Source organism: Pundamilia nyererei, unplaced genomic scaffold (assembly GCF_000239375.1).
Source record: "Pundamilia nyererei isolate P.nyererei 1_Seehausen unplaced genomic scaffold, PunNye1.0 scaffold00251, whole genome shotgun sequence".
Classification (NCBI taxonomy): domain Eukaryota; kingdom Metazoa; phylum Chordata; class Actinopteri; order Cichliformes; family Cichlidae; genus Pundamilia; species Pundamilia nyererei.
In genome coordinates, this window is record NW_005187652.1 from 420555 (window position 1) to 445201 (window position 24647).

General features: G+C 41.1%; 3 protein-coding genes across 4 annotated transcripts in view; 1 reads left to right on the forward strand and 2 right to left on the reverse strand.

Annotated features, from left to right (window-relative positions):
* The window catches only part of ttc17 (tetratricopeptide repeat domain 17), a 26315-nt gene extending 20225 nt beyond the window's left edge, over positions 1 to 6090 (reverse strand). Inside the window, exons 1-4 of the mRNA XM_005749625.2 lie at positions 5916 to 6090; positions 5271 to 5360; positions 4951 to 5120; positions 4720 to 4831 (exon numbers count right to left, since the gene is read on the reverse strand). Coding sequence (XP_005749682.1) covers positions 4720 to 4831; positions 4951 to 5120; positions 5271 to 5360; positions 5916 to 6086 — 543 coding nt within the window. The 5' untranslated portion in view covers positions 6087 to 6090. The remainder of the gene's footprint in view (positions 1 to 4719; positions 4832 to 4950; positions 5121 to 5270; positions 5361 to 5915) is intronic.
* Positions 6091 to 6136: 46 nt separating this feature from the next.
* On the forward strand, positions 6137 to 13502 carry traf6 (TNF receptor-associated factor 6). 2 transcript variants are annotated; one of them, XM_005749623.2, is made up of 8 exons: positions 6137 to 6260; positions 7493 to 7828; positions 8080 to 8230; positions 8978 to 9136; positions 9246 to 9317; positions 9661 to 9738; positions 10952 to 11284; positions 11424 to 13502. In XM_005749623.2, exons 1-8 carry the CDS (start codon positions 6151 to 6153, stop codon positions 12027 to 12029), a joined length of 1845 nt encoding a protein of 614 aa, XP_005749680.1. In that variant the 5' UTR covers positions 6137 to 6150; the 3' UTR covers positions 12030 to 13502. The 2 variants fall into 2 exon arrangements, with proteins under 2 accessions (XP_005749680.1, XP_005749681.1); XM_005749624.2 differs by having other exon boundaries at positions 6220 to 6365; positions 11424 to 13499.
* Positions 13503 to 13570: 68 nt separating this feature from the next.
* trpm5 (transient receptor potential cation channel, subfamily M, member 5) overlaps positions 13571 to 24647 on the reverse strand; it is a 17927-nt gene continuing 6850 nt past the window's right edge. The window contains exons 10-26 of the mRNA XM_005749622.2: positions 24457 to 24575; positions 22631 to 22978; positions 21687 to 21830; positions 19839 to 19962; positions 19477 to 19622; positions 18716 to 18828; positions 18507 to 18611; positions 17441 to 17699; positions 15878 to 15996; positions 15582 to 15714; positions 15297 to 15471; positions 14947 to 15115; positions 14617 to 14795; positions 14271 to 14403; positions 14054 to 14126; positions 13833 to 13923; positions 13571 to 13724 (exon numbers count right to left, since the gene is read on the reverse strand). Coding sequence (XP_005749679.1) covers positions 13579 to 13724; positions 13833 to 13923; positions 14054 to 14126; positions 14271 to 14403; positions 14617 to 14795; positions 14947 to 15115; positions 15297 to 15471; positions 15582 to 15714; positions 15878 to 15996; positions 17441 to 17699; positions 18507 to 18611; positions 18716 to 18828; positions 19477 to 19622; positions 19839 to 19962; positions 21687 to 21830; positions 22631 to 22978; positions 24457 to 24575 — 2576 coding nt within the window. The 3' untranslated portion in view covers positions 13571 to 13578. The remainder of the gene's footprint in view (positions 13725 to 13832; positions 13924 to 14053; positions 14127 to 14270; positions 14404 to 14616; positions 14796 to 14946; positions 15116 to 15296; positions 15472 to 15581; positions 15715 to 15877; positions 15997 to 17440; positions 17700 to 18506; positions 18612 to 18715; positions 18829 to 19476; positions 19623 to 19838; positions 19963 to 21686; positions 21831 to 22630; positions 22979 to 24456; positions 24576 to 24647) is intronic.

Genomic DNA, 24647 nt, shown 5'->3' on the forward strand with positions numbered 1-24647 from the left:
CTGCTGGCAGAACCGTTTGGCATATCTCAATCACTTTTGCGCACACATCTTCTTTCTCCAACTCCGGTTCCCAATACAGTCTCAGGTTCCAACGGCGGTTGTAGCGTTCAATTTCAGAGATGCATTCGTCACATTTCTGTGTAAGCCACTCGTTTTTCTCAATGACCATAATCTTATCACTTGTGTCCTTTCATTCCGTACAAAGTGTTCCTACCATTTCTTCAATGGCGTCACTTCTGGTGTTGATCAGATTGATCAAAGTGTTGACTGCATCAGCTTTCAGGGAGTCGCCATCAGAGTGACTGGTAGACAATGTTGGTTTTTTTAGCCACTGGAGGCTTGGAAGGCGTAACTGGTAGTGGTGGAAATTCTTCTTCAACCATCTGCTGACAATCCATTTCTTTCATGTAGCTATGGTCGCTAGCTAGCATGCTAGTTGCATGTGGTTTGCCCGAGTTACTCAGCCTTTTCTGAACAGATTTCGACATGTTGTTGTTATTAAATTTGGATTCAGATTTAGCAGGTTTTATTGCGCTGATCTTCAAAAAAGTCTTGGAAGCTAGAAAGACGTCAAATAGGTGCTATAAAACTGCTTTATAACATTCTAGTGCTGAGAGCTCGAAAAAAATACTCCTCTTCACGTCGCCATCTTGCTCAGCCCCCCAGTTAATGTGTTTGAGTGACACGGTTAGCGCCCAGTTAGCTCCTAGCATTTCTCAACAGCTCTGCCTCCTTTTCAACTGCCCGAGACATTTAAACAATGGATAATCCGTTTACAAACAAATTCATGCTTTTCTCCTCAACAGAGAGCCTCCCCCATTTTAACAACAGTAAAATAAGAAGAATGGCGCAGAATGTGTCACGTGAAGATTCATCAGCCAGATTAAGTGTTTACTGACAATTGACATCATCATGACTATTCCAACAATCCTCTCCGCACAGAGAAGCATAAACACACTTGACTATCACTAAATCAAATTAAACATGCATTTGTAATGGCGCTACTTCAGTTTACAATACAGTTCATCCACTTGGTCAGCAGGTGGCGGTATCCTCGTACACTGGGGAGTAAACTGCCATTAAATGAAACAGAAGAAGAAGAAAAAGAAAAATCTGCACATGCGCAGTACAGATCGGGTAGACTTTGCACATGTGCAGTAAGGATCGGGGAGTACTGATCCGTAACTATCTTTTTATTTTTCATTTTTGTCTACATTATATTGAAATGTTTCATTATTGCAACCATTTTAAGAGATAATTATTATTGTTAACATCTTAACAGATACTCTGACCCGTAACGGCCGGAAGTAGACACCTTTCGCATATGCGTGGTACCGATCGGGTTTCCGGTACAGATCGGGTAGTGACATGGGGAAAGCCCAAAACTGCACTACCTCCACTTCCGTACCATTGATTCATTAATGCTGAATTCTCTCGCAGCTGCTCTTCCCACGTTGTTGCAGTATAATATTAATGACTAACCTCATATTATGGATGGATTATCTCAGTTGTTCTCCTGAGTGAAGTTTGGTCCGTTTACAGCATCCTGCCATGCAATTGCATTTGTCTCTAACCACCAGAAACCCTCACGTTAACTTTTATCGAGTGGAAAAAAGTTAGCGTTCGTCCTTTAGCTTCACTGTGCTAATGTTATGCTAACTTTTGCTAGCAATCACGTAGCACATCATTATATACCAGCTAGTCTGACTTCAGTAACCCTACAAAACGTCACTGCTGTTTAGTTTTCTGTCTTCATTTATGTTGGAAGTGATAGCAGAGCTGTACGTTTTAATTTTTTGAGAAGTCTCTCAGTCAGAACATGCTATATCAACACTGATCATTTTATTAAAGATAAAATAATTTAGACAGTTTTTAACGCTCAGTGATGCCGCAGTGTTTGTTTGACTTTGGGACCTGAAGCAGAGGGAGTTTTGGACCCAGATTACTCCGCAGGGCTCCTGACTACGGCAGCTGTAATGCTCCGGCAATCCATCAAGCAGTGCGCCTTCATAGTCTACCAAAGTCGTACTAAAACATTTTTGAACAGATTTCTGCACGCCGTGTACCACATAAAATTGATTCGAGGTGAGTAAGCACAACCAGAATTCATACATAAGTAGGGATGGGTATCGTTTAGGTTTTATCCGATACCGGTGCCAAATCGGTACTTTTGAAACGGTGCCAGTGCTCAAACGGTGCTCAAACCGGTGCTTAAAGAATGGAGAACACAAACTTTGTCCAAAAACCTCTCATGTTCAGCTGGTTTTTTTGTAAAAAGATAACAATGTTAGCCTTTTCTGCAGCTATGGGGCATATATGGTATCACTCTTGGCTGGAAGCAGTGCTTGATCAATGGAAAAAACACAAACTTTGTCCAAAAACCTCTCATGTTTAACTGTTTTCCACTTCTTCTTTGGTCATTTTAGCCTTTTTGGCCAGGGTGAAGAGAGTATCTGCCATCAAACAAGAAGACAGCCGCATGTAGCTATGATGATGTTTGCTAGTTCACCTTACATGCATTAATGTAATAACGTGGTTAGCCTACTCAGCGTAAATCACACAAGAACAACATTAAGCTACTCACGCAGAGAAGAACGGCTGCTGCTGCCATCAAATACGGCGCATTTCTCGGCTTTTAAAAAAACGCTATGCGTCGCCAGGTGTTTCATGAGATTCGAGGTGTTACCTCCTTTGACAGTATCACAGTATCAGCTTAAAGCACTTGTTGCTGCTGAGTTTGCATATTTTGCTGTGAAGTACAGCCAGACTTTTAACCGCTTCGCCTTGGACATTTTTAATCTGTAGCTCTGCGCTAACAGAACGTACGTACCTGGCCCCGCCTACTATCCTCGGAAACGTAAAACGATTGGCTAAAAGTGTATCACAGCTCAGGAAAAAAAAGCACCGAAATAAAGCACCGAAATGTGCGCTGCTTTTCGGTCTGGTTACTACCGTTTATGTCAGAACGACACCAGTACCCATCCCTATACATAAGGCACACTGTCGATTTTTGGGGGCCCGAATCCGCCAGCCGGATGAGGCCTTTCTGTGTGAAGTTTTCATATTCGGGTACAGGACAGTGGTGATTAACGTGATGTGAATGATTATCAGTCTCCCTGTGATGGACTGGCCAAGCTGTACCCTGTCTTTTGCTCTCTCACAAATGGGATAACCTACATCCACTCCACGACAATGAATTGGAAAAGTAGTTAAGAAAATAGACAGATTGAATATAAATACATGTTTTCCATGTCATTTAAATTGGTCCTGTTGTTTCTTATTCATTTACTACCGTCTCCTTACGCATAAAAAAGGACTCCTAGTCTACTCTTTGCAGTGTGGAATACAGCTTATTAATTTAACACTGGTATCAGTACAAATCCTCTTTTCCAATGTATGGGAATAGTATTGGAACTAGAAAAACGTGGATCGGTGTGTACCTAATTAATGATAAATTTCTTGACATTGGATTCAAGGAGAAATTTAAATTCAAACATCATACAAGTAAGTTTGTAGATAAACTGCAACAAAGGGTTGGTTTAAAACAAACAAACAACAGTGGCATCAGCACCTCCTATAACATAAAAATAAATAATCACCGTTTTCATATTAACAAAATCCAAAACTGTAGGTATGTTATGTTATACTGAACTGTATTAGATGGCACAGTGGTAATTAACAGAAATGCACTTGATGCAATTTTCTTGGCCAATACCAATTTTATTCTAAGCGTGGCCTGCCGAAAACGATTGTTGCTGATTTAGATTTTCTTTCTAAGAACTAAAAGTGGCAGCATATACGAGCAAAAATCAATTATTCTTCAGAAAAATGTTATTATCATAAAAGACATGATTAAACTTTACAATTTCCCCCAGACCAAGTTACAGGATCTTCTCTCAATGACACAAATGAAAGTTGCTCAGTTATTGTAAAGAGGCATAAATGATTAACTTAAACGAGCTGCTATACATCCACTTATACCTGGCAAGGTTGACCTACCCAAACAAAAGCAGCTGCAATAAATATATATAACAAATCTAATGCCATTTAGTTACATTGTTTTCTACTGTGCTTAGAAAATCACCAGGACCTTGAACCTTTTTACTCATCAGCATAGTTTCCCTCATAGCTCCTATGATCTTTTGCTCATACTGAGGCTGCTGCCTTGTGGCTGGCTGGCTCTGAGCTCTCGATGGCTTTAACTTTAGCCTCTTTGCCTTTGTTAGCTTCTTTAAAATGTTTAAGTACAGCTGGGCGAGGGGGTTTTAAGTGTCTAATAAGGTCTGTTGTTTATTTTAGCAAACTCTGCGTCTTCACTCACAGTAAATAAATTCTAGTTAAAGACATGTTAGCACAAGGCTGCAAGTGTGGGCATGACTACTTGCTCACGTTACCCATCTGTGTAACAGACCGGCTCATAATCAGACCCACATGAGACAGACTGGCTGATCTGGGATGAGCATGTCGGAAAACAGCAGATTCCAGTCCCTGGCTGGTCAGTTGGTCCATTTCTAGTAATTAAGTGTAAAATTGGCTTAAAGCCTAATTAAACAAGAACTGCCATGTAATTCCATGCAACTCTGCAATTCAGTTCCAGAGGTTAGGTTCAGGATAACATTTCAAAATATTTGTTGGAAAATAAAAAAGCCATGCAGATAATACTTGTCATCAAGCGGCCCTATATCCTCACAACAGATGATGAGCCTGGTGTCTACTCACCCTGAGGTGCTGGAAAGCATGGATACTATAAGGTAGTTCAAACACTTTTCCGCAGTCTGGCTTCTCTAGATCTGGGGGTAGAGCAGACCTGGAATCAATGTAGTCTTCAGGTCTAGAAAGAAAAGAGGAGAAGAAAAGATGACAATTTCATCATAATCACACAGAGGCCGTGAAGTTATTTAGGAGCAGAAACCATAAATGCATATTTAAAAGCAAAATAATGGCACAGACCTGATGTCTTTGCTTTCCAATGAGACATAAGTGCCATCATACAGATCCAGGTCTCCCAGGGGTACCTTAGCCATTACACAGTCTGCATCCTCCTTGTAATGCCTCTGCTCCAAACCCGTATCTCGGTCCTCATTCTCCTCAATATGAATCTTCTGTGCCACTAGCTGCTTCTGCTCAACAATCAGAAAAGAAGGCAGCAGTGAGGCAAGACAAACTGGAATTGGATCTTAAATTAAACGACTGAATTTAATTTAATAATGTAGTGACACAAACTACAGCGAATGACCAGCATGAATGAAAGAATAAATGGGTAAACCCACCTCCAGCTTCTTGAGGTAGTTAACGCGGGTTTCTTGCCTCATGAAGATTACAACATCGTGCGGGTGTTTCAGATTTAAAGGGGAGTCCACCTGAAAAGCAAACAGCGCGATCGTGACCGACGTGCTTAGCTTCGCTTACTTAGGCCGAAAAAGACTTGGGCAGTCGATTAATCTCTGATATGACAACATTCAGATAGTGTAGAGTCATTGATTTAACTAGTGCGCCCGATTGTTAATTTCACACACGCACACTCGTCTTGTCAGACGCTCCTAATACACATAAATACGTAATGTCCCTGTCTATAGTCGGCACCAAACACCACTGACGTTCTGGCATATCTGCAAGCGCCTTCCAATGGAGGCATACACACTGTCATAAAAATATAAGTGTTTATCTTGACCCGGTTAACCAAAAGATAAAGGAACTAGTCTGATAAAGCTAAACCACTTGGTCAAACAAGCGGGATTTTAATATCCACGGAACTTTCTTTCTAAATCCACAGTTGCTCAAGCTGACAAATGAGTCGCACCGAGTTAAATTATTATAAGTACTACAGTTACGTTACAGTCGGTGCTATCAAAAATAGTTAGCTTCATAAGCTAGCAGCCAAACGTAAGCGTTAGCAGGTCAATGAGCTGTCATACTTGCTGCTGAATTTTTCCGTCCTCTGTGACAACCCAGTGGGTCGTAGCCCCTCCGGAGTCCACTGCAAGTATACACAGGAGGATGAAAAGCTTTCCATGTAGCGACGTTTTCCGCGAATAGTTGACACGGCAGGGCACAGACTCCGGGCAGATTTTCCTGAGGTCCGCCATTTTTCTGTCTCCCTTTTTCTTTTTCTATTTTTTTCCTGCGGCAACAATAGACTCCCACCAGGAGATGGCGCTCGCGTCTGCAAAGCGCGAAAAAAATTTAATGACGTTTGGAAAAAGAAAAAAAAACAGGAAATTCTGTAGATACCAAAAGTTCGAGACGTTTTCAAGGCAAAGGTGGGTGTGCTACGAGAATAAAAACCTGGGTTCACGGACACATTCGGAGCTTATAACGCTTTTGTCACCGATGTGAGGGACGTGATTTCGCTGCCCGTTGTTTTGGTCAGTGGTTTTCTTTTAATACTTTACTTTTGACTGCAACCAGATTCGCATTTGTAGTTCCGTATCCAGGGGCATGGCTGGTTCGTCAAGTGCCAACACTTCCAGTCGTTGTATGCAGACTGTTAGCTAGCTGTAACGTGTTTTATGTAAAAAAAAGATTTGATACCGAATGTTGGAGTTTAGGCAGAACCTTATCGACTGACTGATGCTGACTAATGAAAAGTAAAAGTTACGCCCCATGTAGAGGAATAGTAGATTCAAGGAGGAGGTTTACGACGCCCATAGCTTGTACATGACTCACTGTACAGGTTGACAGTCTGGTTGGCATGTTTTTATGTACAAAGCTGCATATAGTCAAGGATGATTAGCTTATTTGGTTTGTTAAGCTAGGTGGGATATAAGGAGTAACGATAAATGGTACTAATCTTACAATCTAAATTCAAGACTGAGTCTTTAAGATTAATTCCAGTTGTTACAAAATGTGTTGTTCAGTATTATAGTTTAATAACCAACCAAAGACTACACTGCATATTTCATTAGTTCATACTCGGGTTTGTGAAGATTTCTCTATTTATTTTGGTTTGTTGCAAGAATCCAAGAATCTTCTCTGAAGTGAATTCCCACGTGTGTGTGTGTGTGTGTGTGTGTGTGTGTGTGTGTCTCTTTGGAGCGGTGTGTTAACTCTTCTGGTATAGGATTTGCTTACAAACCCACAGATTAGATGTGGAAGAGTAAGGGAAGGCCAAATAATGAATTGGTAATGTGGTTATGTGAAAAATAAATTGTCTGATTGCTCATTAAGGAAAAAGATCATTAGAAATAACCCTAAAACCTTCCCATAAGGATCCTGTTTTCATGATAAATGAGCTGATTTACTTTAGGTTTTTTCTAAAAGAAGGGAGGAAGTTGATTGGAGGAAATTATAAAGATGGTTGTAGGAGGATATTTCTTGAACATCATATCATTGTGTAACTCTACAAAACCTTTTTAGCAGCTTCATACAAAAAGAAAATCTCTTTTGTGCGGCTGAAGTAAAAATATCCCCATTTTAAAAGCAGAAAAATGCACATGTCTATTTTAAAGTTAATAGAGTTAGAATTTATTTCACGCTTCCTTACCTCTTTCAGACTTTGCCACCTGCTACAAATGGCCTGCTGTGAAAGCAATAAGGGGAGTTTAGAGGAGGACAGCTATGATGGAGCTGTTGGTGGAGTGCTGTCTGACTGTGCTCTGGCTATGCTGGAAAAAGAACAGGAGTCCATTCTTAGCCCTTCAGAGAACCCTAGTGCCTTCATGAGCAGCAGCAGCTTTCAGGCTGCCCCCCTGCAGGGCTACGATGTGGAGTTTGATCCACCGCTGGAGAGTAAATACGAGTGCCCCATTTGTCTCATGGCTTTGAGGAACGCCATTCAAACACGCTGTGGTCACCGCTTCTGCAAGAGCTGCATTGAGAAATCCATTCGGTATGCTATTGTGCATCTTTTTAATCAGCAATAAGCACTTAGGTTTCTATTTCATTTATCATCACAAGTTTCACAGGCCAGTTTTGAATCCTTGTTAGTTCTTTATTAGCGTCAGGGCAATCTGGCAAATTACGGAGTAATGATTTAGAAATGAAAGGCTTCCGAATGATCCAAAAATTCACTGGTACTTGTTTTAATAGTGAAGTAGACAAAAGGGACCAACGATTTCTGTTCTTCTTCTTGCAAATCAGTGATACGGGACAGAGGTGCCCAGTGGACAACGAAATGTTGTCAGAAGACCAACTGTTCCCTGATAACTTTGCCAAAAGGGAAATTCTGTCGCTAACTGTTCGCTGTCCAAACTTGGGCTGTGCCGACAAGATGGAGCTCCGGCATTTGGAGGTAAAAAAAACTGTGACAGACATGTTTGATCCAAACACAGAACACGAAGTCAGGGATGTTAACAGGCTGGTGTTTGAAGATGCAGTTGCTTTGCACGTGAACATTTCAAAGACATATTTATGATTGTGATCATCACTTTGTTTTGGGTTTGTTTGTTTTTTAAAGCTTTTTGCTTGTCAGTCGTGATTATAAACCTCTCACTACTGCTGACTGCCAACTTCATAAAATGGACAGGTGTCAGCGGCTTGTAGACATTTTTGAGATTGCTGTAGAACAAGTTTGTCAACACAATAAAATGACTTCAGAGAACACCACCACAACTACACTTTTTTTTTTCTTGGCACATAAATAACAGTTCATCCCCCAGTTTGTGTCTTTCTCTGGTGTGGACAGAGGACTTGTTACAGCTTTCCTGACACCACTTTTATTCTGTTTTAGCTATTCTGGATGATGTTTGCATGTGTATACGTATACATGTATTTTATGTTCATGTATGTGTGCTGAATGTACATTTTTGTATATGTATGTGCATATTTGCATGTACACATATCTTTACAAACATATGGATGTCTCACAATGTTTTCTGTTTTCATCTTATCTATTTTAATTCTTTTTATTTGATTATATTGGCCGACACTTGATGTCTTTTAAATGTGCTATATGATTAAAGATGAAGACTTTCCTGCTACAGAAGCAAATTAAATGTTTTTTGTATTTATTTTTTCATTTTATTGTTTTAACTTCCAGGATCATTTGGTGCATTGTGAGTTTGCCACTGTGCCTTGTCCACAGTGCCAGCAGTCTGTGAAAAAGAGCCACCTAGAAGAGCACATAACTGTTCAGTGCCAAAAAAGACCCATGTCATGTCCAGACTGTGTGGCATGCTTTCTTTATGAGGAGAGAGAGGTACCATTGAATCACTTTTCAAGAACAAATCTCATAGCAGAGTTACAGTGATGTTTTCTGTGTCTGTGAGGAAATGTTCCTAATAGTCTCCTTTCATTTGCTCCTTCAGCTTCATCAGCAACAGTGTCCCTTTGCCAGTGTGAAGTGTCAGTACTGTGAGCTGGAGCTCGTCAGAGACCAGGTGAGTCTCTTAAGAGTCTGCCATGAAGAAGAGGCCTCAGGTGAATGAAGGGTTAGGAAGTGGTGATCAAAACAGGAACTACTCTCTTGTTTAAGCAATGGGGAACCATTCCAAAGTTGGTCACATCACATGTTACAGTGCAGAAGGACAGTCACCATTTCAGCAGTAGAAAGTGGAACCACTTCTGTTTTAATTGTTGTCTGTTATTCCTGTTCCCTTGTTCCCTTTGTCTGTCATTTTCAGCAATAAGCAATCTCTTTGAAATGCTTAAAAAAACCCAATCTGAATATGACTGAAGCTAATTTACTAATGATTTTTTTTTCTTTTTCTTTTTCCCCCCCAGATGGAGTCTCACTGTGACACAGATTGCCCAAAAGCACCTATTGCCTGTAACTTTAGCATCTTTGGATGTAAAGAAAGGGTAGGTGATCAATTTCTAGATTTCCATTCTTTCAGCTCTCATACAGCATATTCTTAATAGGTTAATACAGTGGTTCCCAAACTTTTTTTTGCTGGCCCCCCCTTTGTTTTACAAGAAAAATGGGAGGGAGGCATAAACACATCCTCCAACCACACACACCCATATTTTGCTTCGTTGCGGTTTATTTCACACCTCAAACATTTAGTAAACAATTAAGCAAATACAAGTAATCTGCAATAAATTACAGGTAGTAAGGAAATAAACTACTGACTCTTTTACGCTATGCCGCACTTAAACCGGTATTTTTTTAAAAAACGCAGCTGTTTGGTCCACACGTAAACGGCGTTTCGAATCACCGAAAACGGAGATTTTTAAAACTCCTTTTTTGCGTTTACGTGTGGACAAGGAATACAGAGTTCATCACGTCAAAGGTATGTGCCTTTTTTCACGTCAGCTGTGCGCCACGTTATTGTTTACATGTGATGAATTGCAGAATGGCAGATAAACAGTATTTTGTCTCTATCTTCAGGTTTTACACGCTTACATATAAACACACAGTAACTGTCCCTCTATTTAGAAAGGCAGAGGCGTCACAGTGTAATTATTGCATGTAGTTGTTTTTTTCCTGTGTAATAATATTCAACATTGCTATTAATACATTTTTCAAAAAATGCCTCTCTGTGCAAAATGGGTTGAAAAACATAAACAACTGTGGGATACTGTTAGTCCGTGATTTGAACCGAGGGAACAAACTGTGGCAGGATCAGCCTGATATTATTTGTATCCCGCTGTAACTTTACTGTATAAAGAGCTAACATCTCCAAAATGTCAGGAGTAGTTAGTCATTACAAGAAGTGTTTGTGAACTAAAAATCAAAAATGTGGGATACTGTTTGTCCGTGATTGCTCCCAACAAGGGAAAACCAATTCTGCAGGGGAGACCTACCTTGGCACTTGTGCAGGTGAAGCCAAAGGGATATTTTCTAGTCTTTGGCTTAGAATGAAGTTGGTTTGGAAACATATTCAGCGATGCTTCATCTCCTGCTTTGCGTTTGTGTGGGTGCCCCATGCTAGCAGTGTACAAGCATTTTGTTTTTTTCCCCCTTTTCATACCGCGCCCCCCCCTAGGGGGTGGGCCCCACACTTTGGGAAGGTCTGGGTTAATAGGTTTTGTAGTTTGCGACACAAGTTTTAAAGCTGGTTTGACTCTGCAGATGCAGCGCCACAACCTGGCTCAGCACATGCAGGAGTTCACACAGATGCATATGCGCTACATGGCTGAATTTCTGCGTGGCCTTAGCCTCAATGGTACTACACCCAAACCCCTGAGGACTTTAGGACCTTCACTTTCCTCTGAGGATCAAGGAGCTGCACCATCAGTACCGGCCTGTAGTGGGCCCAGAGGGGCTGCAGCTCTGAGCTGCAGTAGCAGTTGTGCTCCAGGTCCGTCTAGTGAAGAGATGCAGCAGAGGCTCCGTGAGATGGATGGACGATTGGTGAAGCAGGATCACCAGCTCCGTGAACTCATCATCTTAAAAGACACCCAAGTAAGTGATATCCAAGTGTATTTTGACCTTTTGGGGTTTTGGTTTGTTTTTGTTCTTTTAGATTAGTTTCTTTTAGATTAGTCTCAAATCCTCTATTCTTTCATTTTCTCTCAAATATTTTCCCATTTCATTTTCACAGGCAGGCCAGCTAGCAGAGCTCAGGCGTAGAGTGTCCATGCTGGAGGATACAGTAAAAGAGCTGGAGGCCCAACATTGCAATGGTATCTTCATCTGGCGCCTCAAAGGTTTTTCAGTCCACCTGCGGAACCAAGAAGCGGGCCAGCCAGTGGTTGAGCACAGCCCCGGCTTTTACACAGGCCGCCCAGGCTACAAGCTGTGCCTGCGCTTACACCTGCAGACCCCCAATGCCCCTCGCTGCTCCAACTACATCTCCCTATTTGTGCACACCATGCAAGGAGCTTTTGATGGGCAGCTTACCTGGCCATTTCAAGGAACCATCCGGCTCGCCATCCTAGACCAGGGCCCTGAGGGTCAGCATCACATGGAGGCAATGGAGACTAAACCAGATCTACAGGCCTTCCAGAAGCCGACAATTCAGCGCAATCCCAAAGGATTTGGCTATGTCACCTTCATGCACCTGTCTCAGCTGAGTCAGAGAGCTTATGTTAAAGACGACACTCTGCTCATCCGCTGCGAGGTGACGCCGCGTTTTGACAATATCCTTCACCGTGAGGGACCAGCTGTACAGCCAAGAGGACCTGAGGCATTTGCTTCAAGAGACTAAAGTCGCACTCCTTTGTGTGGGATATTCCACAAGCTGACATTTATGGTACCTCTACCAGTGTTTTAGTAATTCAGTAAAGTTCATTTTTAATTGATGGTGATCAAGTGGAAGAAAAATTGACATTAACAACCTTTTAAAATAGCTAGTATTTATTTTTTTTCAAGATCTGAATGTTTGTTGTAATAGATGTACAGCAGAATTCATTTAGATCATTATGAGAGATATGTACTTTAAATCTACGCTGTTAAGACCATGTGAACTGTATCTAATCAGCTCAGCACCACAGGCTCTCTTGCTATTGTTGTAGAACACAGCATGAGGACTTTTTGGTTTTGGGTTTGTTTTTTTTTGTTTTGTTTTTTTAATTTTTTACCTCTAGTGTCATTTTTCAATCATTGTTTAAAGAGCAGATGCCTTTTTTGGGTTTTTTTCCCCTTGTCATCTGCAAGTGTGTACAGGATATGTGGATAATGTATTACATATTCTTAACAGCAGAGGATGAAAATGACAATTAAGCATTTTATAAAAACCTAAGTGAACAGGCTTAAATCCCTAGAATCAGTTGTGGGAATTTGTTGTAACCACAGTTGATCATATGTTATCTAATATTGAATCATGAACCAAAAAAAGGGTCACTAGGTAACAATGGAAAGTTAAACGCTTATAATTATTAGCATAGACACAATCTTATTTTCATTCCCCTTATGTGTGCTTAGTCTACTGACTCACCTTGGCAAGCCAAACCAATGGAAGCCTAGAGCCCCCCCCATCCTTGTATATTCTGGGTAAACAGCATATATTGGAAACACTGGAGGTGCTATTTATCTTAGAATAGATGCAAATGAACCTGAACAGGTGAAACTGAATTCCAAGCAGTGAACTAACCCTGGCCATTTTTCCTTTTAATCAGGAACAATCTCTCTGTTCCACTGAAGGACAAAGGGCATTTGGGGGTGGTAACGTTCAAAATTCCCTTTCAGATGTTTTACAAAGAAAGTGATGCATTTGCCACATTTGGGCACGCCAGGATCTCACACAGAGAATTTTGATGAGAAACACAGCAGTAACACAAAAGCTCCACGGGGGTATCTTGTGAGAAAGGTCATTGTGTGGAACAGAATCAGCAAAAACTTATTGTCCATTCCAAATGCCGCATTTCAAGCGTCACTGCTTCTGCCCATCCTGATTTTTGAGGCATCACTGTGGCACAAACAGCAAAAATGATGGACGGATTACTCAAAGTGCCTTTTACTCAAGCTCCTAACTAATGTAACCTTAAATAATTGAAGTGTAAATGTGAATGCAACTTTGTCACGCTCCATGAAATGCTAATAATTGATTGGATTAATGTTTTAGCTAATGAAAGCTGTCCTCCTAAACACAGTTACCACAATGGAACATTTAATGTTTTCTTCTAAAGGACCCAATATTTTTATAAATAAAACACCATTTCACTCATTTAAGGTCCATTTTCCCCTTATTGGATTAAAAAAACATTTTTCATCTCTCTCAATATTCTTCAGCTGTCTGTATGCAGCCATTATCACTTTTATTCATCAATGTAAGGAAACTTTTTGTTGGCCCCATATCCTGGATGTCCCGGTTTTGTTTTTTCTTCTTGCTTCGCTTCATTCGCTGTTTGACTTTGAGATGCATCTGCAGCGGCGCCATCTGTCTTGTCGCCTGCAAGAGACGCTAGAGAATGACATATTATTGCTTGGACTACATCGAAAAGGCACAAAGCACTGTGTTTGAATCTTTTTGCATAATTACTGTCATTCTTCTCGCTGATTTTTGACTCACTCGGAACTCTCGGCGCGTCCTTCCCACATTTGAGTGTGCTCTGAGCAAAGCACTCAGCCATCCAGGACAGCACTTCTCCGCAATATCTGACCTGGAGAAAAAAAAGGTCAGAGGTCACTATTTTTAACTTATAAACTACTTCTGCACTAGACTTTAAACTTGAAATAGATTTGGGAAAATGCATCCCTGGATGGTGCTATTGAGCTTAGTATACCGTTTACCTGACTTTCCATGGATGCCAGTCGTCTCTCTTGGTCCTTAAATCCACCGACAGTCTTCAGCAAGCTTTGAACCCTTGATCCCAAACAAAGTCATTTAGAACATTTTAACCTTAAGAGACACAGATTGGTGCTGTGCAGGTACTACAAGAGTTTCTAACTTAATTGCTTTGAGAATAGCATGCAAACTTTTGCAAAAGAATTATAAAGTGACCGTTACTTTGAGGAGGTGCTCTTGAGTCTCTCCTCACTGCTTTCCCAGTGCTGACGCTCTACTTTGGCCAGGTAATTCTCTTTCTGCACAGTCTCCCATGTTATCAGCCTCTGGTCCAGCCCCGCCGGCAACTCCCTCTCTGGCAACACACAAAAGTAAGGAAGTGAGTAACCAATTAACCTAAAAAAGTTCCACGTGGTGGGTGAGAGACAAAGATAAGCCCGCCATGTGTTTGCCTGTGTTTGATTTGGTTTTTGTTTAGCCACCTAAGCCACAGAGGACTCTTTCAATGTCTGTTTCAAATAACGGCTTAATAGCCCCTAATGGAAAAGTGTATATAGAGCCTTCATACCAAGACGTTCCTGCTTGGACTCAGGCTGCTTAATTAGGCTGAGGAAGAGCTGAGAGAGGTGGCTGATGATGATGAAGGGTGGGGCCAGTGCTGGACGGCTGTGGTATTCCACGATCAGGTTATATCTTTGGAACTTCCAGAAGATGTCTGTGTTGCCTTGCACTACCTGGAATGTGTAGCTGCAAATAGGGGAAGAAGCAAGTAAACCAGTTTGTGTGTGTGTATGTGTGTTTTTCTTTTTAATTTTATAATTTCAATAAGCCACTGGCTCATCTCATGTGATCAGACGGGCAAATGTATGCACGTTTTCCTGGATTCTCATCCCCTGACCTGAACATGGCAATGAGGAGGTTCATCAGCAGGACATTGGTGACGAGGAGGTAGATAACCAGCAGCAGGATGACCAGCCAGTTGGCATAGACGTTGGGACATGGTGGCCGCAGGCCCTCGATAATCTCGTCTGAGTCATCGGTGCAGTTCATTTCAGGCATGCGAGCAGCTGCGCTCCATTAAATGTAAGAACAAGATACGATAAGATTAGAAGGGGGGGGAACAAAAAGATCTAGGGCAAACAGATTACAACCCCAATGGCAAGCATAAGCAAAACATTAATTACACATCTTGGCAAAGTATTTTGCATTTTTTCACAAACAGATAAACAGTTAAAGGATGTATCGTACTGTCTATCTCCTCCAAAGGGATCTGGCCAAAAATGTGCAGGTAGGGACGATACAGCGCTCTGCGAAACACCCAGTCAATCCTTTGGTCATTGGGGTGGAGGAGAGCCTGGGTGGCAACTCCGTATGCAATGAGCCAGACACACAAGAAAAACAGGAAGAAGAAGACATCCTTCATCTGTTTAAAAAAAAAGAGAGAGAGAGCAAAAGATCTCCGTCTTAATCTTCTTTTTAGGCGTCTTCTATTAGCAAGAGCACAACTTAAAGTCATGATTTTGTTTTGGTCACCATTCTTTCCACAATGATGATCTTGGGTCCCAGCTGCTTGTGAATGGCAAAGATATGGATGAGACGCAGAGTAAACACCATGAAATCAATGGCCAGAACCGTCCTTCCCGCCTCGTAGGTGTCATTCACCATCCTGAGAGAAAAAAAATAAATCACACCCTGTAGCAACACTTTTCTTTTTTTGCATTCAGCCATTCATTCATTTAACCACTTGCTTACTTATTTTGATGCTTTAGCCACAATCATCACCACGACACATACTAAAGCCTAAGTGCTCACATTAGATTTAGATTTACCTGCAGGAGACCCCAACAACAAAGAGTGAGATGGCAACCATGTCACACTTGTTCCAGTTGTCCTCCACGTAGAGTTTAAACTTCTTTAAGATGCTCATCTCTTCATCAGTGAAGAAGCTCTGTTGTCATAAATATTAATAAAGAGATATATCTTTTGTTTTTACATGTGAATATTTTTGTAAAACTGTTCATCAGAAAATCTGAGCCTGTCTTGACTTCTTTCAGATCAAATACTAGAACAACATTCAAACACACCTCAAGGGCCCACAGCTAAAGGTCGATCCCAAAATCAATAGCACTGATACCAATGCTGGTATTGGTATCAGATCAATACTTCACTCTGAAAAGCTGAAAGGTGTGTTTTGTTGTGTTAGCTAATTATTGTGGAAAATACTAATCACAGTGATTTAGTGCTCATTAAAATGTGTTCAGAATTTTCAAATTGATGATGATTCATGTCATAAATCATGATAGACTGCTGTCCCCTACACAGGCTGCCTTTGTAGTTTAAAAGCATTGGTATTTGTATCATTAATAGTGGTCTTTTACCTGGCATCAGCTTGATGCCTAAATGTGTGGCATTGCACAGGAGTCCCCACAGCTCTGCTGCTTTAGAGGGGACCTTCAGTGCAACCAAATGGTGAGTCCTGTCAAATGTCTTTTATACTTAGAGTGTGAGGTTGACTTTTCTCCTGTGACTTGAACAGGTTACCTGAACGTGCCTTAAGAACCACTGCTTGGTCCCTTGATGGCACAGTTGGTTTGTCAATAAGCTGAGGGCAGCATGTGTGCTTTCACAAAGTCACAGTCTGCTGTGCGAAAGCTTTGAGTGCCATTCGACAGATGTCTACATGACATCCAAATACTTTCAACTGTCCCCAGGTGCAAGCTGTAGATTTAAACACTTAAGGTAAACCTAGCTTACACTCAGCAATGAATTATTTTAATAAATCTGCAGTAAAAGATGGTAAAATGAGCAAAATGCACTACTAGCATAACTCTATGAGAGGGAGCAGACTGGGACTACTCGTTTATTAAAAAGCTGGTAGAACTAGGCTGTTGAAGTTTTATTTTTTTTCGTAAAAAAGTATGATAACAAGGCCCCTGTGGCGTTATCTTCATTTAGGAAAAGGCATGCACCTTAGAGCCATCCTTTTGAATGCACAGGGGCCCTGCTGGGCATGGTAGCATGCCAGAGTTGCCTGCAGCAGTGTGGTTCTTTGGAAATCTCTACCATAATTCTGTCTGAATTACACATTGAAAAATAGAGTGGTGAAGGACTTTGTCATCTGGGCATTTTTGTGCCCAAGGGGAGAGAGCTCAGTGGGATCGGTGCAATAAGGGATCATGCTTGTCTGACCTGGCTCACTAAAGAGGCGAAAGGCTTAAAACCCCTGAGACAATGAGCTCACTGTAGCGATTCACATCACCTCCTACTCAGATGTGTCAGAGCCTAACACATCTAATAGAAATGCCACTGCTTCGAAAAAGGTGTCACGCTGCCTAGAGAGAAAGATGCTGATTCTTGGCATTATATAGGTGCCAGCATGATTAGATGATCACCTGTCGAAGTTCCTCCAGCACCATTGTGAAGACCCAGAAGTAGAGCATTATCTCTGGCGCTCCAGGGCCAAGAGGCGGCGGCGGGCGGAAGTCTAGCAGCAGCACGTAAGTGAAGAGGCAGAGGAAAGCAAAATACATGATGACATTGCCGAGGAACACCGTTACAGGAGCGCTCCAAAATCGACGCCAGCGACGCAGTAAGAAACGCCACCAAACAGAGGCGCAGCTCTGATCTGCTTGACCTCCAGGTGAAGAGTCCCTGGAAAAAAAAGACACCACATTAATATGTAAAGACAAATCTATATCTAACTATAGTTTTTGAACTAGTAGTAGTCTCCCCTTTAATATCAGATCTGCTCAAACTCTTGAGCAATTTAAATCTTTACTCAAGACACACTTTTATGCTCTGGCTTTTAACACATTATGACCCAAGCATTTTGGATTTATCTAAATTAATTAGTACTGCTTCTATTCCTTTATTTTATTGTTTCTATTGTTATTATTGTATTACATTGTTGTTTTTAATTTTATTGTTATTGTTAAGCACTTTGTGCAGCATAGACTGTTGGAAATGTGCTATATAAATAAATTTGACCTTGACCTTGACCTTGACCTAACTATAGATATAATCATGTAAATGGAGATTAACAGCTACAAGTCTGTAAGTCAACAGCATTCAAATAGTTAAGTGCTTTTAATGCAATACCTGTACTGACTTTCCTTAAATTTTGCCTCTGACAAATTACCCTTCATATAGTAAAAATTAAAAAGTGTTGACCTAACGCTTGAAGTAATAAAGATTTTTAAAACAGTAAAAACCAACTGAAACAAGAAAATCCACGCTGGAAACGAACTCAAAGTAAATCGAATTAAAAGCAAATAATCAAAAATGGAAAGAAAACATTAAGTAGCTAATTTGTTGTCACAAAAAACAGTCTTGCTGAATAGAAAATATAAACAACAACTGAAATTACATTTTTAGCTTAATCATTTTGGCAAAAAGCAGATCAGTGTGCACTCAAGCTGAAGTCTATGAACTCTAAATTAAACAAGAGAGCAAACTCACAGAGGGTCATCATCATCATCGCTTAGAAGTAAAGCCTTTTCTGTGTCCAGACTGTCCAGCTCCACAAACTGCTTGCCAGCATTACGATTGTCAAGTTCTTCATCACTGAAAAGAAAACCCCAAAACCCAGATAATGCACACAACCGAGTGACACAGAGCTCATCAGCATGGCAAAGACAAAAGGTGGAGTTCATCAACAGACTGATCACCTGAACTTTATGAGGTTGGTCCATATGAGCGGTGCACAGAAGAAAGACGCCACGAGTTTGGAGATGGCTGTGTCTGTTTTCATAGACCCCCACCAAATCTTTGTGAGCAGAGCCTGCAGAACAGAATCAGTTTCTCATACAACATTGGCAAACTAGCAGAGTGTGTAAATTCAGGTTACCACAAGGGGGCACCAGAGGCCTTACAAAATTTCTACTTTGCAGCTTGGAGCCCATATTCACAGAAGAAACATATGTGGAGTTATCTCAGATAGACAGACAGAAAAAAAAATCAAAATCAAAATGCTTCTCCCCCAGTCGAACCATTTCATTAACCAGCAGCTACTTTGCCTGAGACCAGGGAAACCCACTTTCTCTTTGAAACATTACACATGTACTGGATTGTAATTAACGGCATCCCATTAAAAAGGTAATTCCGACTGTGTGCTATGAATAAAATATATCATTCCCATGTGCTAACCTTCCCTACTGACACTGAATACCAATTAACTCTCACTGATGACTTTCTAATAGCAAGGGCATCTGTTGGAGGCATATTTAGACAAAACTGTGCATAAAGTGGCTTCTAAGTATCTAATGGCATACAGTGCAGAGGGAAATGTTTAATAACTGCCATGGAAACCCAGTATATCAGCAGAGATGGTGGCAAAGAACCAGACTTATCTGTCGGCTTCCCAATACTTAATCTGTAGGATGAAACGTATAAATTTTAAAACGGAGCACCGCATGTGTCTTCTTGTCACCTGAACTCCGTCGTGGGCAAAGAAGGATTTGGCATCTGCCTCAGTTGCCAAGTTAAGGACTGTAGATTTGCTCCAGCAGTGTGTTCTCCTCACTAACAAAGCATAAGCCCTGTCTTCACTGTTGGAGTAACACTCTCCAAAGACATCTGCCACAATAAGAACAGTAGTTACACAGTGTCAACCGCTCAGTTAGATTACATCCAGATTTATATTTTAGTCCCTCAAGTGGAATCTGTTTGTGCTTGTGGATAACAAAAAAAAGCAAAGCAAAACACTGCTGGCTTGAAGTTAGAGGTTTTACCTCTTGCTATGTTTGACCATTGCATTATCAGCTCCTGTCATTAAACAGTTTATGTACTCACCAAGGGCAAACTGCTCATACTTGGCCTCCTTCATGCTACGTGCGGACTCAGCCTCGGATTCCAGTCGTGCCATCTCTTTCAGAATCTTACAACCCGCCAGGGCTGCCGCAACCGCCTCAGGGCCCTGAAAGATTACAAGAGAGCTGTATCCAAGAAATGGGTCTGAAAGGGGGATTTGAATTTTTGAGAGCTGCATCTTTTGCATCTAAATGCTTCTATTGTGTGCATGGGGCTACTACAGATACAACTTGTAGGTTTTTTTCCCCCCTGTGATTTCTAAAGCCTGCATTCAAAGGCACTTCCTTACATGTCGTGCGACACCGTTGTTATCGGCCAAAATAACTAGTCAGCCAGTTTGGGTATGATAGCAGGCTCTTGAAGGGCTTTAACCATCTGACCTTGAATGTAAGGCATATTTGAATGGTTGTTTTATTTTCAGTCTCTGTAGTTTGATCTATTGAATAACCCAGAAGGAAGCTGCTTGCTTTAGGTTGTATATGAACTGCATGGATTGTGTAAAGTATAAATAAAGAATGACTGTTTTCACAGTGTGGCAAGATAGTTTCCCTGAATGTTTCATGAACTGAAAGATTCTTTACAACATATCTATATATAGCTGACATTATAAACCTGTCTGTTGTACATATAAAAATGGACATTTTCTAACTTCTTACAGGTCTTGGGAAGACAAGGAAAGCAAGTATTACATATATATAACAGCCAGATTCACTCTTTTCTTAACCACTTATCCAACTAGGGCTTTGATAGCTTGGAGTATAATAGGCTGACAATGGTTGGAAGGCTGGGTAGATGCTGGATGGAACATCAGTCCAGGGTTAACGAAAAGACATATTTATGAGCTGTTCAAGAAATATTCATGCTTACAAGCAGATCTATGGTCCGTTTAAAGTCACCAGTAATGCTAATACTCATGCACTGGACTGTGAGGAAGAGCAGCATATTGCAGCAGAGGGCTCTTCCCATTTTTGTTTAAAGGATCAATGATTTGTGTTGATTATGCTGCATTTTCTTCACGCTCCTGGGTCGACATACTGTATATGCACATAATAAATATGTGAGATTTTGCTAGCCTGCAAGAATAATTGTCGCCTTCAACGTGGGAAATACTTCAAACAATCAAATTACGAATGCCAGAGTCCAGGCCAGAGCCTGAGTGCTGAGGCGCTAGAGGTGGGGGATGGGCACACACTGAACGCAATTACCATAATTTCAGATAATGTTTGAAATATAAGACGTTGGAAAAGAGCACATAATGATGACCGCGTGTGAGATTACAACAATTGGTTGCCTCAGTTCAGGGAATGGCAATGAAGAAATGAAAGGTGCTTTGAAAAGACGTTGAAAACAAAGAGCAATTATCATTGATGAGTGTCATTTAAACTATTCGTGGGACATCAATCCCTTGTCGGCCTATATGTCTCATTACCTTCATCAGGACGTTAGACACGCATGCGCTGGCTCACCGCTGGTTGGCTGCCTCAGCAAGCAGCCTGACCTTCATTTGAATAATGTTCTTGGAGATAAGATAGCTTTTTAGTTCACCTCAGTTCTTGATAAATACGCCGTTTGCCGGGCTCTTTTTTTTTATTTTTTATCTCGAGTGACATTTTCATATGGCAGGACTGACCTACACCTGCACTGGGCTGGCCCGCATCGCTCATCACACCCAAAGCAGAACGCAAACTATCACAGCATAATTCTGCTCACTTCACTTTGCTTTGAGTAGAATTTTCCAAAGCCAGGCACATTTAGTTATTTATCGAGCCGCACAGTGCTGAGATAGTACGAGCTGTAGCTCAACCGACTAAAGAAGCTGACAAGACTGACCATGGCCCAAAAGTAGTTAGCCATCTGCTGCCGGTTCTGAAGGGCCGCCCAGAGGAAGAGATCTCGCCAAGGATGCTCGCAGCGCTCCTCTAACTCAGCCAGATTCTTCTGGGTGTGGAACAGTCGACCCTTTGCTGGCTTCTCCTGGAGCACACAGAGAGAACGCTTAATGTATTTAATATGTATAGTAGATGAGGCAGCCGCACACAGTTTACAGAACAGGCAGTGCTTACATAAGTCAATCTACGACAGTCCTTTTACCGCAAAACCAATTTCCCTCGCTCCGCTGTAAAGAAGTCATAGCTGCTTGGTTGTCAACTGGAATATGTAATGAATTTAGCCAAGCAGACCTTCAGCCAAGAAAACATTTGACTGTGGCTGTGTTTTTCTTTGAGACAACCAGCCTTACAACAGTGAGTAGCACAAAACCTGACAGCATAATTAGAGAAAATATAGGGATTTTTAGAGTGCAGCAGCAGGTGTGATTTTCCACGATGATCCATCTCTTTTTTGCTGCAGTTAGAGAGAAAAAAATGATGATGTGATAGGAGTAACAAAAGGGCTGGCTGCCCTGAAAAGAGCACTTTGGCTTTATTGGGTAGATTTGATGTTTTTTTCTGCTATTAGTGTAGGTAGGATGAGTTGCTATTAAAGTCACCATTAAAGATTCACTGTCTTCCGGGAAGTCAGTTTACCACAAAGTCTATATATTTTCTGGTTCATTGCATCTTTCAGGCGCTTAAATGTTGCGAATATAGCTGCCTGAGAAGGTTAGAGGTAAACTCTCTCACTCGCTGCTCACATCTCATAGATGAATGCAAACCTTTATGTGGTTTCACAGAGACACTGCTTCATTTTAAGTTGACAGACCAAAAGGGATGAGAAACCTAACACAGACAACATATTGCTTGTTTGGAACTTTCAAAGAAGAGTACATCACCTACCGTGGGAGTCTTCTGGTAAAAGCCTTTACAAGAGTCGTGGAGAAAGTCTTTCAGCACTTTGGCGACCTCATAGAGGGTGAAGCGGGGTTTTCGGTCTCCTTGCTCGGAAGGATGGTGCCCGGGTGGACCATGTGTCCTGGCAGCTCCGAGCAGAAGCTGCTTCTCCTCGTACTTTTTGAGGAGCAGGTTGTGAAGGAGGCTTTTCTCTGAGACAGACCAGTAAAGCTCCTGAAGACGGCCATAGGTAAGGAACTCTCCCAGGTTCACGCCATTGTCCACGAAAAGGCGCACAAAGTCTGGCTTGTCATTGATCAGTGCATCCATCATCACCTCTTCAAGATCACAAGCCTGCAAAGATCAGTAGACTTATTACAGTGACTCACTCATGACCTCTCTTCTTCACAGCTGTAAAAATATTCTTTTCTGTTATTATGAAGAGCCTTACCAGTCTTGATTGGTACTCTTATTGTTATTACTATAATACTATTCATATAAATCCCTTTCTTGCAGATTTAATCCAAATGTGAATATTGCAAATTGCACATGCTAAACAGCTTTAAAAACAAGCTCTGTAGAGGTCTAAGAGTGTAGCTATTAGGTGGTCTGCTGTGTAATTTTGCACACACATCCATGATCCTCTGAAGGTGAATTCTACTGGCACAGCTGGTGCTTTGAGGTTGGTGTTAATTGCTAACATCTATTAATTAGGCAATGTTAGCAGGCTAATATATCAAAATGATAACAGCCTCTACAAAAAAGGTGGACATAGCCTCTAGGTTTGAATTCCAGCAGAGAAGTGTGTCAAAACTTTTTTCTTTGGTTCTTAAATTCTTTCAAATCCTGCCTTCTTCCTAACGGCCAGTAGAGGGCGTGGGCTGGTTGCAAAAAGAGGTCAGATTGTATAAAGATGTATAAAAAACAACCCAACTTTCCACTTTATTTATGATCTCAGTGAACACTATAATGATGATTTCATGGTGTCATTCACTACTTTTAAATCATATCTAGCAGAGAATGGTGCGCAGTTTGTACATTTTGCTTTTATTTAGACAAAAATAGATGACAAAGCAGGGTATAATTCGGACTGTTGCTGCCTGTCTATGTGCAGTTATCATGGGTTTCTCACTCAGTCTCCACTTTTCAGTCATGACATCTCATGTCAGCAAAACATGGCAACTGCCAAAATGTCAGGCTTCAGCCTTCAAAATAGAAGTCCACAAATCAGTGGGCAATGTCACGCTAGCTGCATCCATCTTTTATATACAGACTATGAAACCAGCACATTTGGCTATAATAGTGATAATGAAAAATATTATATCTGATAAAATATATTATTGATATCATTGTGAGCATATTAGAATACTAGCATATTCACAACTGGGCTAGCTTTTGTTTTAATTACCTTAAATAGCCCAGACTCTCACTGATTGTACTCGAAAAATTCCCACTCCCTTTTAATGTTGCTTTAGCAGGCACGCCAGGTTTAACCTCCTAAGACCCGAACTCTTCCACGACATGCATTTTTAATTTCTCTTTGATATTTGGGCATATTGGGGCCCGATGAATGTAAAAACAAAGAATTACCAGATTTTTTTTTTTTTACCTCATTTTTGTTTTTAAGAAAAGTGAGAGCCACAAATGAGGATATTCATTTTAAATTTTGATAGAACAGTAGCAGTATAATGTGGATATCAGGCCCATGTAGAGCAGAATTGAGTATTTTGGTCTAAATAACCCAAAATGTGATGTCCACATAAGTGGACGGCCGGTCCTAGGAGGTTAATTACCAAAATTTGTCAAACCTTGATCAGATCCTTGTGTCTCACCTTCCACTCCACATCTCCATTAAAAATGTCACTCTTTGCAATGTCCACTCTGTTCCAGGCCACTGCCAGCTTCAGCTCATCCAGAAAGTCTTGGGCTTCTTGACTTTGGCTCTTGCAAGCTGATAAACACACACACACACACACACACACACACACACACACACACACACACACACACACACACACAATAT

What these genes read in the sequence shown, in the direction of transcription:
- traf6 (XM_005749623.2), top strand. Translation starts at nt 6,151, where the DNA reads ATGGCGCTCGCGTCTGCAAAGCGCGAAAAAAATTTAATGACGTTTGGA. An exon ending in TGGAGCTCGTCAGAGACCAG is followed by an intron (nt 9,318 to 9,660) that starts GTGAGTCTCTTA and finishes TTTCCCCCCCAG; the next exon opens with ATGGAGTCTCACTGTGACAC. An exon ending in TCTTTGGATGTAAAGAAAGG is followed by an intron (nt 9,739 to 10,951) that starts GTAGGTGATCAA and finishes TTGACTCTGCAG; the next exon opens with ATGCAGCGCCACAACCTGGC.